This window comes from Dendrobates tinctorius, unplaced genomic scaffold, assembly GCF_039654945.1.
Source record: "Dendrobates tinctorius isolate UK_male_01 unplaced genomic scaffold, ASM3965494v1 ptg000211l, whole genome shotgun sequence".
Lineage (NCBI taxonomy): Eukaryota > Metazoa > Chordata > Amphibia > Anura > Dendrobatidae > Dendrobates > Dendrobates tinctorius.
The window spans coordinates 30,929,530-30,943,830 of record NW_027361878.1 but is presented as its reverse complement, the minus strand read 5'-3'; the positions used below and the strand labels follow the sequence as shown (position 1 = coordinate 30,943,830).

Sequence of the window (14,301 nt, the reverse complement as noted above, 5' to 3'; positions counted from 1 at the left end):
GAAACAAAACTTCCATCAGGTCAGCGGACTCACCACCGCCGCCTGCAAGATCCTTCTTCCTAGGCTGGCATCCGCCGAAGCGTAGGTGTGGACCTTGTAAAATTTTACTAATGTGTGAACAGAGGACCAGGTTGCAGCTTTACAGAGCTGCATCGCAGAAGCCCTGTGGTGCACCGCCCATGATGCGCCCACTGCCTGAGTGGAGTGAACCTTAATCCCAGAAGGGGGCACTCTGTTCTTTATCCGGTAAGCATCTAAGATAGCCGATATGATAAAGTGCGCAATAGTCGCCTTGGAGGCCGACAAGCCTTTTCGAGCCCTATCTGGGATGACGAAAAGCGAGTCTGTCTTCCGGAACGCATCGGTTATCGGTTCTAGCCAAGTAGACCTTCGTCGCCCTGACCAGGTCTAGTCTGTTCAAGGAGCGTTCCCGGGGATGAACTGGAGCCGGGCAGAAAGAAGGTAGAACGATGTCTTCATTCAAGTGGAAAAAAGATACCACCTTGGGAAGGAAGGATGGTGGAGGCCGTAGAACAACTTTATCTTTGTGAATCACTAAAAAAGGAGGTTGACAAGAAAGAGCTGCCAACTCCGAGACACTTCGGATGGAAGTAATGGCCACTAGAAAAGCCACTTTCCAAGAGAGAAGAGATAGAGAAAACCTCATTGAGATGCTCAAAGGGGTAACCTTGTAGAGCCTCTAGGACTAAATTGAGATCCCAGGGATCCACTGGAGCCCGATACAGAGAAACTACATGGGCCGCCCCTTGTAAAAAGGTCTTTACCTGCGGCCGAGAGGATAACGTTTTCTGGAAAAGAATTGAAAGCGCCGAAACTTGCCCCTTTAGAGAACTAAGGGCCAGACCCGATCCAGGCCTACCTGGAGGAATGCTAGAATAGAAGGAAGCGAGAAAGACATTGGCGAAACGCGATTGGACTCACACCAACGAAAATATGCCTTCCATGTTCTATAGTATATTTTGGAAGACGAAGGCTTCCTAGCCCGGATCATTGTGTGAATTACCCGATCTGAAAACCCTGACTTTCAGTACCGCGGTCTCAATAGCCACGCCGTCAAATTGAGCGACGGAGAATTGGGGTGGTAAATCGGACCCTGAGACAGCAGATCTGGTCTGTCTGGAAGTGCCCAAGGAGCGTCCGCGAGAAGGTTGACGATGTCCGCGAACCAAGACCTTCTGGGCCAATCCGGCGCGATGAGGATGACTGGTACCCTTTTGCCTTGATCTTCAACAGCTTGGGAAGAAGAGGAAGAGGAGGGAACAGATAGGGGAGCACGAACTGTGACCAAGGAATGGTCAGAGCATTGGCGCCCACCGCGAGGGAATCGCGGGCCCTGGATACGAACCGTGGAACTTTCTTGTTCAGGCGGGACGCCATCAGATCCACGTCCGAAGTACCCCAATGAAGGCAAATCTGATGGAAGACTTCCTGATGCAAGGACCATTCCATGGCCGCGAGACCTTTGCGGCTGAGAAAAATCGGCAGCCTCGTTTTCCACACCAGGAATGTGTACAGTGGATATCGCTGGAACTGACATTTCTGCCCAATGAAGTATCTTGAATACCTCGGCCAGCGCCGGAGGAACTCCGAGTCCCTCCCTGGTGGTTGATATATGCCACCGCTGTGGCATTGTCCGTCTGAATCCGGATTGGCAGACCTCTGAGCACCTTGTCCCAATGAATCAGGGACAGGAAAATAGCTTGTATCTCTAGGACGTTGATCGGAAGAGACGCTTCCTGCCTCGACCAACGGCCCTGTACTGTGAGATGGCGAAACACTGCGCCCCAGCCAAGGAGACTGGCGTCTGTCGTCACCACTTGCCAATGTACCGGAAGGAACAATCGGCCGTGGGCAATAAGAGGAGATGTTAGCCACAAATTGAGGGCCAGCTTGACCCGAAATGAGAGTCGGATTGGATGATCCAGTGAGGAGACAGACTTGTTCCACTGCGACAGAATGGCCCACTGAAGCAGTCTTGAGTGGAATTGGGCGAAGGGAATCGCCTCCGACGTTGCAACCATCCTCCCTAGAACTTTCATGGCTGATCGGAGGGAAATGATTCGGGGGCCCTGAAGCAAACGAACATCCCGAAGAGTTACTCTCTTGTCGTCGGAAAGGAAGACCTTTGCCTGACAAGTGTCGAAAAGTATGCCTAGAAACACAAGGCATTGTGTTGGAACTAGGCAGGACTTTTTTTGTGTTGATGATCCACTCGAATCAAGCAAGAGTGTCGCAGACAATGGTCAGACTTTCGAGAGCCTGGGGCAAGGATGGAGCTTTGATGAGGATGTCGTCGAGGTACGAGAAGAATACAAGACCTCTGATCCTTAAAATGGCCATCAACGCTGCCATGATCTTTGTAAAAACCCTGGGAGCGGTGGCGAGCCCGAACGGCAGGGCGACAAACTGAAAGTAATCCTGATGTATTGCGAAACGCAGGAACTTTTGATGACCCAGGAAGATTGGGACATGTAGATAGGCGTCTTGAATGTCTATGGAGCACAGGAATTCTTGTGCCTCCATGATTTTGACTGGGGAAGAAGGGAGCTTGTGCCCCCAGTGGCATCCTTAATGATCTGGTCCAGCCTATCGCCGAAAAGACGCGATCCCTGAAACGGTAAACTGGTGAGGGACTTTGACGATAAGTCAGCTTGCCAAGCCTTAAGCCAAACTGTGCGTCTAATAGCCATCAAGTTGCTTGATGCCTGAGCTGCTCAGGATGAGGCATCCAGGGAGGCTGAGACCAAATATTCGCCTGCATGCGAAATTTGGTCGGCGAGATCTGCCAGCTGCTCTGGCTGGTCTCCGGCCAAAATGCCTTGGCGGAGGTCCTTAGCCCATTTCGCTATGGCCTTAGAAGCCCAAGCAGAAGCAAAGGCCGGGCTTAGAACAGAAGACACCGCTTCGAAGGCTGACTTGGAAAAAGATTCTATGACTCTGTCATTAGTGTCTCCTAGAGATGCTCCCCCAGAAATCGGAAGGACCGTGCTGTTAGATAGTCTTGAAACCGGAGGGTCCACGGCCGGTGAAGCTGACGAGTCTGCAATGAGTTCCGGTGAAAAAGGATATAACACCCCAAGGCGTTTTCCTCTTTGAAAATGCCTGGTCGGATTTTCTATCTCTCTGGAAAGAATTTTCTGGAACTCCGAATGATGAGCGAAGACCTTGGAAGGTGGTTTTGACCGTCTGAAAGAAACCTCCTGGTCCGCGGGATCCGCAGGAGAATCTTTGATATTGAAGGACTGGTTAATCGCTGCAATGAGGTTCTGAACCATATCCCTCATATCAGCGATTTGGTCCGAGTCCAGCTCCAAAACATCCTCGGAGGGTCCATCCGAAAAAGTCTCGCCTGGCTCAGGGGAGGAAGATCTTGATAAGGGAGGCTGTTTGGACATCCTATGGAGCGATGCGGAACGGGAAGAGGAACCGGACCGATGCTCCCATCTGGTTCTTTTACGGCTAATATTAACAGGCTCGACCAGAGCATCCTGTGACCTGCTGGGTCCTGCAGAAGCCTGTAGTGGCAACTTATCCAGTACGGACACCAACATCTGGGACACCTTGGTGAGCTCCGCCACAGATTGAGACAGAGAGGAAACCCACCCTAGAATAGGGGCCTCAACGTCACTCGGGACAACCGGGGGCTCCTGGATGGTGGGTTCAGTGGGCTTGCTGCAGTCCAGACAGAGGGGAGAGGACTGACCTGATGGAAACTTGCGTTTGCAAGAAGAACATGCAAAATGACTGACTACCACAGAGGAAGAAGCAGAGCGAATTGGTTTAGAATTCGACATTATGCGCTAACCCACTAACAGTGCCAGACAGGGGACGGAGAGTTGAGGAGGGTGTCAGTCTGCAACGCAGAGCTACTCACGGAACCTGTGTACACAGCACGCTGAAGCGAAGACGAGCAGCTGACAGGCTTGGTAAAAGCTGTGAGGTAAAAAGCGCTCTCCTGAAAGCTGTGGGCGGGAATCAGCTCACAAGAGAGGGGGCGGAGCTAACCGCTCTGTCAGGGACATAAGAAAACTCCACTCACTCCTATGGGAAGAATAGGAGGAGTGGGTGGGCCCATGCGACGCCTCTAGCCCTCAGTGAAGCGGTGGGCAGTGCCCGGCAGGTGGGACTGTTCCACAGAAGAAAAAAAAGCCCGCCTGAAAATGGGGGCGTGGCCTCGCCTCAGAACTAGGCCCGAACTGAAGCTGGGGCCTAAATTAGAAACGGAGGCTGCCGGAGGCCTTAAAGAGAACCGCAGTTCCACGGCGCAGGCGCTGAGAACGCTAAACAACGCCTAAGGAAGCTTGCCCGTCCACCACCACCCAGGAGGAATACTATCTTGGGAAGGAGAGAGAGGTTCAGCCTGCTGATACTTACCTACCTACTTTCTTATTTGCATAGTGGCAGCAGCATACACCCCCTGGTTCCTGTGTCCCCCAATAAAGCGATAGAGAAAAAAGAAAAAAAAATTATTTGAAAAAAGTGTTTATCACAATTTTTTTCCTTTTTGCTCAACTTAGGACCAGCAGTGATGTACAGTTTTTGGTTTGTTTTTTGTTTGCTTTTATTTGGTACGTAATTGTAGAGCCGCTTAGGTGCTGTGGTCTGCAGTGACTGCAGCATCTGAAAGGTTATGAATCATAAGCTTTGGCTAGAACACATCGCACTGTGTATGGATCACTGCATCGGAAAGGGGTCATTTAATTGCTCCTTTTGATTCTACCCCTTTAACATTCATAAAGGTGTTGTCTCAAGTTATTATATGTGCAAAATTGCAAAGTACTTATTAAAGCGAACCTGTCAGGAGGAGAAACTCTCCTAAGCCGTCTATATGGGTACACAGGTCATAGGAAGCTGAAAAAAATGATACCTTGATATCTGCAATCCCATGTCTTATTCAGAGAAATCCACATTTTTCTTAATATGTAAATGAGCTGTTAAAGATCTATGGGCCAAACATAGATCTCTGAGAACCTGCCTCCACATTTTATTTTTCATGAAAAGGGGAGTTAACGGTGTGAGACATGTATTGACTCACAGTCTGCTTTCCTGATCTACAGTTGTGTGAAAAAGTTTTTGCCCCTTTCCTGAATTCCTATTATTTTGCATGTTTGTCACACTGTTTTCACACTGCCAAAGCTTTCCGATCACCAAACAAATTTAAATATTAGACAAAGATAACACAATTAAACACAAAATGCAGTTTTTAAATGAAGGTCTTTATTATTAAAGGAAAAAGAAATCTAAACCTACTGGACAATGTGTGAAAGGTGATTGCCCCCCTCCCTCCTTAAAACATAAATTAACTGTGATTTATTACATTTTTGTTCAGTTCAAATTCCCTAGCCACACCCAAGCCTGATTACTGCCACACCTGTTCTCAATCAAGAAATCACTTAAATACAACCTGCCTGACAAGTGAAGTAGAGCAAAAGATCCTCAAAAGCTAGATCTCATGCCACAATCCAAAGAAATTCTGGAAGAAATAAGAAACAATCTAATTGAGATCTATCAGTCGGGAAAAGATTGTAAAGCCATTTCTAAAGCTTTGGGCTAAGGCACACCACAGTGAGAGCCATTATCCACAAATGGCGAAAACATGGAACAGTTGTGTCTGGACGACCAAAATTACCCCAAGAACACAGCGATGATGACACATCCCAGAGGTCATAAAAGACCCCACAACAACATACAAAGAACTACAGGCTTTATTTGCCTCATTTAAGGTCAGTGTTCCACCATAAGAAAGCCTGGGGAAAAATGGCCTGCATGGCAGCGTTCCAAGAACAAAACCACTGCTGAGCAATAACATAAAGGTTTTCCTCAGTTTTGCCAGAAAACATCTTGATGATCCCCAAGAGAATTTTCTGTTGGCTAACGAGACAAAAGTTTTGGAAGATGTATGTCCCATTACATCTGGCGTAGGAGTATCACAGCATTTCAGAAAAGGAACATCGTACCAACAGTAAAATATGGTGGTGGTAGAGTGATGGTCTGGGGCTGTTTTGCTGATTCAGGAAATGGGAGACTTGCTGTGGCAAATGGAACAATTAATTCTGCTGTCTACCAAAAAATCCTGAAGGAGAATGTCAGACCATCTGTTCGTGACCTCAGCATGTACACCTCTGAATAGCTTAACGGTAACCTATCATGTCCCCCATGCCCTCCAATCCAGCAGCATTCTGCTATGTGTCAGTCAACTCCCTCCCTAACCATCCCTGTATAAAATAAATTCACTTAAATAAGTGATCTAAAAAAGCATTTACAACCTCAACTTTCCTTATGCTAATGAGGGCTTTGACTAGTCGATGGGGCGTTAGCAGCCCCAGACTAGTCAGATGTCTTTGCATGCTATCATGCCTCTGTGGGCGTGATCATATAATTTTCACAAGAGGTACCATGCCACTTATAAATCTGTGCAGGTGTGGCCCTCATTTTGACAGCATCACTGTCTCTGAACTAGGTGTATGCTTCCTGACTGCACAGGCGCGCACTGCTCAAGTCCAGAAGTTCAGAAGGTGGCTTCTGGTCATCTGCAGTGTGTGTACCTCTGAAGTCAGGAAGCATACACCTGGTTCAGAGACACAGTAATGCTGCCGGAATGAGCAGAGCGCCTGCCCAGATTTGTACGAGTGAAAAGAAGGCTGACTAGTCTGAGGCAACTAACAACCCATCGACTAGTCAAAGCCCTTAGTAGCATAAGGAAAGCGGAGGTTATAAATGCTTTTTTAACGCATTTATTTAACTGAATTATGTTATACAGGGATGGGTAGAGTGGGAGTTTAATCACAAATAGCTGAATGCTGATGAATATGAGGGCCCAGGGGACCTGACCGGTTCCCTTTAAGAAAAACAAAATTAAGACTTTGGATTGGCCTAGTCAAAGTCCTGACCTTAAGGCGACTGAGACGCTGTGGCATGACATTAAAAAGGCGGTTCATACTCTGAAACCCTTCAATGTGGCTGAATTACAATAATTCTGCAAAGATTAGCGGACCAAAACTTACTACAGAGCGTTGTAAGAGAAGCACTGCCAGTAATCGCAAACACTTGATTACAGTTGTTGCTGCCAAGGGAGGCCCAACCAGGTATTAGGCTTAAGGGTGCAATCACTTTTTTCACACAGGGCCCTGTAGGGTTGGATTTCTTTTTCCATTAATAATAAAGACTTTCATTTAAAAACAGTATTTTGTGTTCTCTTGTATTATCTTTGTCTAATATTTAAATTTGTTTAATTTCGAAACATATAAGTGTGACAAACATGCAAAAGAATAGGAAATCAGGAAGGGGGCAAATACTTTCACACAACTGTATATGTCTCACACAGTCTTTCAAATAAGCTCTGGAGGCAGATTCTCAGGGAGATCTAAGTCCGGTATTATAAGTGTTCTGAATCTTTAAAAAGGGGCCAATTTTTGAAAACAAAACCTTTCTTAATTAAAACTAGCTCCACTATTACCTCATCAATGTGTGTCTGACGTCCCTAATCCTGGTGATCAGCATTTTTTTTTTAAATGAATGCTTCCTTTGCAATCATTATTGTGGAAATATTTAAAGGGAGATCGTCACTACCAAACTGCAAATTCAGCTACTTAATTATCTATATAAAGGGCTTAGCCCCTACAGAAAGCAATCCAGTAATATACATTTTAGAGGTGTAGTTGCAGAAAAATTCTATTTTTAACCAAATCAGGGCGCTTTGGCACACCATTGGAGAGGCCAATATCTTAATGCACCATTACGTCCTCCGATTTGCAGGCCAAGGACAACATCTGCAAGGAGTTTGCATGTTATCTGTGGGTTTCCTCCAGGTTCTCTATTTTCCTCCCACACTCCAAAGTGATGCTGATAGGGAGCCTAGATTGTCATCCCCAATGAGGAATGTGCCGATAATGTCTGTAAAGCGCTGTGGAATTCATGACACATTGCCCCTGAGCTTGATTGACAGCACTGGCATTTTCACAGCAAGTGCTCCCTTAAACTTAAATCCCTCTTCCTGCTCACTGGCTCTGGAGGATCCCAGCGGTGTGCTCAGTGTGGGTACACACTGATCTCCGGTAGTCACATGAAAGTGAGCGGCTTCAGAGGAGATGGATATCAGAACGTACCCGCATCGAAGCTGCGAGTGAGTGTGCTGCTGCGCTCCTACAAATGTCAGTGCAATGAGCGCTCGCTGTAAGAAAGTGAATGAGGTTTATCAAGCTCAGCAAGAGTGCTGAATATACAATTGTGAGGCCACAGCAGTAACCGAGCCATTGGCACACCAAGGTAGCGCCATAACATCCTCATGCATTATAAGGATTTTTCTGAAACCAGATAACCAAGATATAGGATACTGGTATGATTTTTATAGGGTATAAGTCACCTATTATTTTTATAGCGCCATTTATTCCATGGCGCTTTACATGTGAGGAGGGGTTTACATAATAAAAACAAGTATAATAATCTGAAACGATACAAGCCATGACTGGTACAGGAGGAGAGAGGACCCTGCCCGCGAGGGCTCACAATCTACAAGGGATGGGTGAGGATACAGTAGGCGAGTGTAGAGCTGGTCGTGCAGCGGTTTGGTTGATCGATGGTTACTGTAGGTTGTAGCCTAAATAGTTTAGAGGGGGGTGACAGTTTAATATTTCAATATATAAGACTGAGTTTATCACATGAGATTGGGAAGTAAAGATCACAATTGTATAAAATAATACTGACACAAACTTACTTTGTTTCCTCAATGCTCAATGATGAATCCCCGCCTGAAGACTTTGGGGCGACACCTGTATATTAGGAAATTATAGGTGGTCAATCTCTGACTTATTACTAAATGCTAGTGCAAGCATAATACATTAAATTAACCTCTTCATCACCGGGCCATTATTAATTTTTGTCTCTCCTCCTTGGAAGACAAAACTACACTGTACCATAGAACGAACTGAAAAATAGGGAGGGGGGAGGGGATATTTTAAGTGCGGTGAAATCATACAAAAAAAAACAAAAAGCAGTTCCACCATTGTTTTTTGGATTTTTTATTTTCATGGCACTCATTGTTCAGTAAAAATAACCTGACAACATAATACTTCACATCAGTACGATTAGAGCAATGACAAACTTATAGTTCTCTCTTTTGGTTGGGAAAGAAAGGTAAGAATTATGCAAAAAAAATTGATTTAATAACTTTTTTTTCCATCAATTGAGCTACGTGAGGGCTTGATTTTTATATGATGAGCCATTGTTTTTATTTATACTAATTTGGGGTATACAAGAAATGTTTGTTAAGTAACCCAGAAAACAAAAATCCCAAAACAATTTTACCATTTTATTACTTTTAAGACTTTTACGGATGTTTTTCATGGAAAATGTGATAATTTTTTTAAAAACTTTTTTTTTGTGTGTCCCCTTTAGGGGCTTTAATCTATAATTATCAGATTGCTTAGACTATATGCTGCAATGCCAAAATGTTGCAGTTATAGTAAAAATCACAGTCTATAGCCGAGCTTCAGGGGAGTATCAAGATGGCAGTGACAATGGCATTCAGCATGCGCATAGCTGCCATAGTAACCCATCGCTGCCCTGCAACTGAACCATGAATGCTGACAGGAGCAGGGCAGTGAGGGCACTGGGCCGTGGTCCATTTAACTGCCTCTGTCTGAAGCGGACAGCCGTATCTAAATGGTTGACAACCGCAGCCAAAGCTGAGATGTTAGACACAGATGACCATTATGTAAAATAGTCAGCATGCATCATGTATTGCTCCTGAAGCCCCTCCATATTTGCGGCCCCATTCCAAGACCATTAACTCATGTCCTAATGCAAAAGGGGTTTACAGATGTGGCAATACTAAATCTGTGCTGCCTCCTAGTGACACTAAGCTAAACTGAATAGCTTGGCTGTCAGGGTGCAGCCTGCTGAGGAGAACAACTTTTTTCTTAATTGTAATATTTAGCGTCAGCGGCGTACACCCATGGTCTCCTATATCCCCCAATATAGTGGCCAGGAAACTTATTTACTTTATTTTTAAATGACCTTTTAGTCTTCTTGGAGAACTTAAACCTACAATTGTCATTTTTTTAAAGACTAAACCAGATTCAAAAATAAGGGGAAACCTCCGAGACTTGTCTTATTTCCTGCTTGATTCAATTCTGGCTTTGGTTTATAAAAAAAAAAAAAAAAAAAAAGAAAAAAAAAAAAGCATGCTCAGGTGCTAACAGTCTTCGAAGTGCTCAAATAATATGTTCGAGTCCCCGCTGCAGTTCGCCAGTCGCAACACATACAGGGAATGTCTAAGAAAAAGGCAACAATCCCTGCATGTGTTTCGGCTGCTGAACAGCGACGAGACATACAGCCATGGGCACTCAAAACATTATTCGAGCACGCTGAAGACACTCGGTTAGCACCTGAGCATGCTCCGTTAACACCTTATCCCAGCACATTCGCTCATCACTACTAAATATCACTCGCCTTGCTCATAATCAGGGTCCACTTTCTCCTTTTTTATCTTGCGGGACTCTGTATCTTTACTTGTCCTGGATCTTCCATCCCTCTCCCGAGGTTTCTCCCTCTCTCTTGATCTTTTGCGCCTCTCTCGTTCTCGCTCCTTGTGCTTGTGTTTCTTGTGCTCTCTGTGGCGGTCTTCACTTCCACCAGCTCCATATGAGACATCGCGATCTCGTTCTTTCTCCTTATGTTTCTTAGATGACCCCATTACTATAAAAAAAAAAAAAAAAACAGGTTTATACTTGGACATTGTACCCTGTAGGTCTAATAGCTTTTTTTCACAAGTATCTAATACAATAGAGCAGCTTCAGGCTTTGATGGAGACAAACGTGAGCAAGTGTGGCCACCTCTCCACTAATTCTCCATCTGCATGTGGTGGCTTATAAAGCGGGATGTCAGTGGACCACCATTCTCCAGATAGAAGGATCTTCACATGATCATTGCTTAGAATTCATCACACTACGTCTAAACTCAGTCCCAAGCTAAAATCTTAGAAACATCAGTAAAAAGCCAGTGAGATTTTAGCAATAGACCTGAATGGATGTACTAGACTTAGATTTACAAATGGAGAGTCCACAGAAACCATGAAGAAGGCTAAGACAACAAGGGGCTTGTGGCCACCCAACATTAAATGGGTTTCCTGTACTTTTCAATATTTCAGGGCACTATTAGCACATCACAGTAATGAAGCTGGAGGCCAGATGTGGAAATCACATGAAGTCAGGTGAAAGATGACAGCTAGAATCGGGTGACCGCGACCTGCACAGAATGAATGGGGCAAAATACGTAAATGTATTTAGAAAAATAGTCCTTTTGCAACAGTAAGAAGGGAAATGAGGAAAAGTAGAGCACAATGCCTTTAACATCGCAATTCTTTGTATTAGCAGTCACAACTAATAATCGTAAGTGTGGTCAATCAGAAATCCATTACTAGTTAATGATGTAGCAGTGTAACTCTGAGCCTTAAGTATGCAACTTTGTCTATGGATAACCAATCCATCTATACCAAGTGGTCTCCATACACTAATTTGGGATCTTGAAATATAGGTTTAAGGTTTACACCAGTGTCAGATATGCTGAATCCTATGTATTTGGCTCCAAGCCACTTATACTAAACGGTATGTACAAAGTTCATACCAAGTACAAGCTAACACACAGACATTAGCTACCAAGCATGGGGCGAGTTCACTCCATACACCCGCTTCCGACTTGCACCGTTCATGAATTATTGCGGATCTGAGAAGTCAAACCCCCAACAATCATACAGTGTCAGGTGTTACAACTATTGATATGCTCAAGTGTACGCTGTACTGGTATACAGGGGTATATGTCATACATTAGCTTCCATTGTAAAAAAAAAAAAAAAAAAAAAAAAAAAAAAAGAAAAGATTATTCATACGGTATATACAGTATGTATAAGACATGGCATATGTCTAGGCAGTTCTGTACAGACATGTCAGCACATCCTGGGATATGGACTCCACTTCTTTCAGTAATAAGTCGACCAAGGTTAATTCGTCAGTGTTCTGCTGGCCTCCACTATCGCCAGATCTAACACCCTGTGACTTTTTTTTCTGTAGGGCCACATCAAAGGCTCAGTGTATCTGCTCCCCCCCGTTACCAGCTACAGATTCTGAACAAGAGACAGCGCATCACTTAAACAGTGGAGACCATACTCTAGGATATGCTGGCAAGTATCTGGACAAAAAAACTGGACTTGCTGTGTCACCAATGAAGAGACTGAGAATATAGGTAGTGTATAGATAAAACATGCTCAATATTAATACTAACATTACTATCACTTATATTAATTGTATCACTTAATATTGAGCAAAATTAAAGTATGCGGACAACCCCTATGGACAGAGTGAGCACCCCCCACGTAGTCTGCACATGTACAGCATGAGCCCCCACACAGCCCCCACGACACACAGCGCGAGCCCCCACGACACAGCGCGAGCCCCCACACAGCCCCCCAGACACACAGCGTGAGCCCCACGTAGCTTCCTATATACATACAAGTATCCCATGCATATAAAAAACAAACACCCCCCCATATATCGCTCCTATACCCCTGGTGCTCTGCTACTGTGCACAGAGTTTCAGCAGGAGTATGATGAAATGACATCATCCCATCTGCTGTCTCATATGCTGATTGGTGGGATATGGAGTCAGCAGCCCCATCCTCCTCCAATGTATTCACCTCTCTCTGCATCCTGAGGATAGCGGTGACAGAGGGAGGGGGGAGGTCTGCGGGCAGGAGAGGGCATGGTGCAGCCTGTGGGCCACTGCCTCGATCTACAGGCTGTAGTTTGCCAAGGTCAGCTGTAGAATATGTCAATGTGATGGCGCTATAATAAGCAAAAGTATAATATACTCAAGTAAGACGCAGCTTTTGGAGTGCTGTGTGTGTATACATACAGCACTCCAAAAACTGCGTCTTACCTGAGTACATTATACTTTTGCCTATACAGCTCCATCACATTCCGCAGCCCTTTGCAGACATCAAGTTCATAACCGTGTTCCTGTCTATAGAAGGGAATAAGCAACACTATTCCATGCAGTGACTTCTAGGTGGACATACCTGTGATGCAACCTGAGAAGACAGGGGCCCTGGAGGTAAGGGGGCTACTAACGGCTTCCAAAGCAGGCGGAATTGTGCATTCTGATGAGTTATTGGGCGGCACAGGGCTCATATACTGTTCTAGCACAGGGGCCTCTCCTGTCTGCTCCAGGAACGGTTGGTACGCAGACGGCACCGACAGTGTGAACACAGACGTACGAACCAAACCTGTGCAGAAAGTGAGGCTCACTCACTAGTGGCTCTTAGTTCTCAGCGCTGAGCGATCACTACAGATCACTGTTGATGGGAACCCATAAACCAGTAAGGGGCACCAGCCTCACCCTGTCCTCCTCTGTACACACCATTGCCGCACACTAGACCAAGGGAAAAGGCCCAGGGACTTCACATCTACCGAGCACAGAGGGACCGTACACATAACGGCAGGTAATAGACGTGACTATACGTATACAAAAGCCGCAACCCGCCCACAGCCGTACACAACCGGAATCACCGAGCTCCGCACACACCCACCCAGCCTTACCGACGGTAGCGTCCTGGTTCCGTTCTACAAGATGGCAACTAGAGGAGTCGCGCTGCTGTGACGTCACCCCGGCAACCGGCTCATGAGGAAATGCGTCACACGTCACCTGAGCGCAGGAGGTACGACTTCCGGGTCGTCCTCCTTGTTGCTATGGTAACAATAGTCCCCAAAGCTTTGACGAATGTTTCTTTTCAAATCTCTGTAGAATAATCATCATTATGGAAACTTCACATATTATTATTTTTGTAGATATGTCTACCCAGATATAAAGACTGTTTCTAAAGCTGTGTGTATTTCTGTATAGAAGTGAAGTATAAAAAAGGTAAAAATTAAAAAAAATATATAAAAATTCAAATCATCTCTCCACCCCCATTTAAAATAAAGGAAAAAAATACAAAAATAATAAACCTATTTGGTATCGAAACATAAAAGGAAGTAGTCCGATTGATAAACACCATAGTCATGAAAAAAGTGAAAAGTTTTTATTGCTCACCTTTTCTCCCCAAAATAAAACATAATATCTACCTCAAATTAGCATTAAAAAAAACCCTTCAGCACGTCACGCAAAAAACAAGCCCTCCAGCTGCATCGACCAAAAAATATGCCTTATATATATAAAAATAATTCCAAGTGATTTTATATATCCACCAGCAGTAATCAGAGCATAGTATAGTGCACAGGAATCTGTAGG

The 14,301-nt window shown here is 44.9% G+C and overlaps 1 protein-coding gene across 2 annotated transcripts in view; it reads right to left on the bottom strand.

Moving 5' to 3' along the window:
* The window catches only part of SART1 (spliceosome associated factor 1, recruiter of U4/U6.U5 tri-snRNP), a 66,684-nt gene extending 52,934 nt beyond the window's left edge, over positions 1 to 13,750 (bottom strand). The window contains exons 1-3 of one of the 2 annotated variants that reach the window (XM_073554687.1): positions 13,611 to 13,750; positions 10,471 to 10,716; positions 8,735 to 8,789 (exon numbers count right to left, since the gene is read on the bottom strand). In XM_073554687.1, coding sequence (XP_073410788.1) covers positions 8,735 to 8,789; positions 10,471 to 10,714 — 299 coding nt within the window. In that variant the 5' untranslated portion in view covers positions 10,715 to 10,716; positions 13,611 to 13,750. Of the gene's footprint in view, positions 1 to 8,734; positions 8,790 to 10,470; positions 10,717 to 13,090; positions 13,218 to 13,610 lie in introns of those variants that run through there. The other variant, XM_073554686.1, reaches the window with a different exon arrangement.
* Between the last annotated feature and the right edge of the window lie 551 nt (positions 13,751 to 14,301).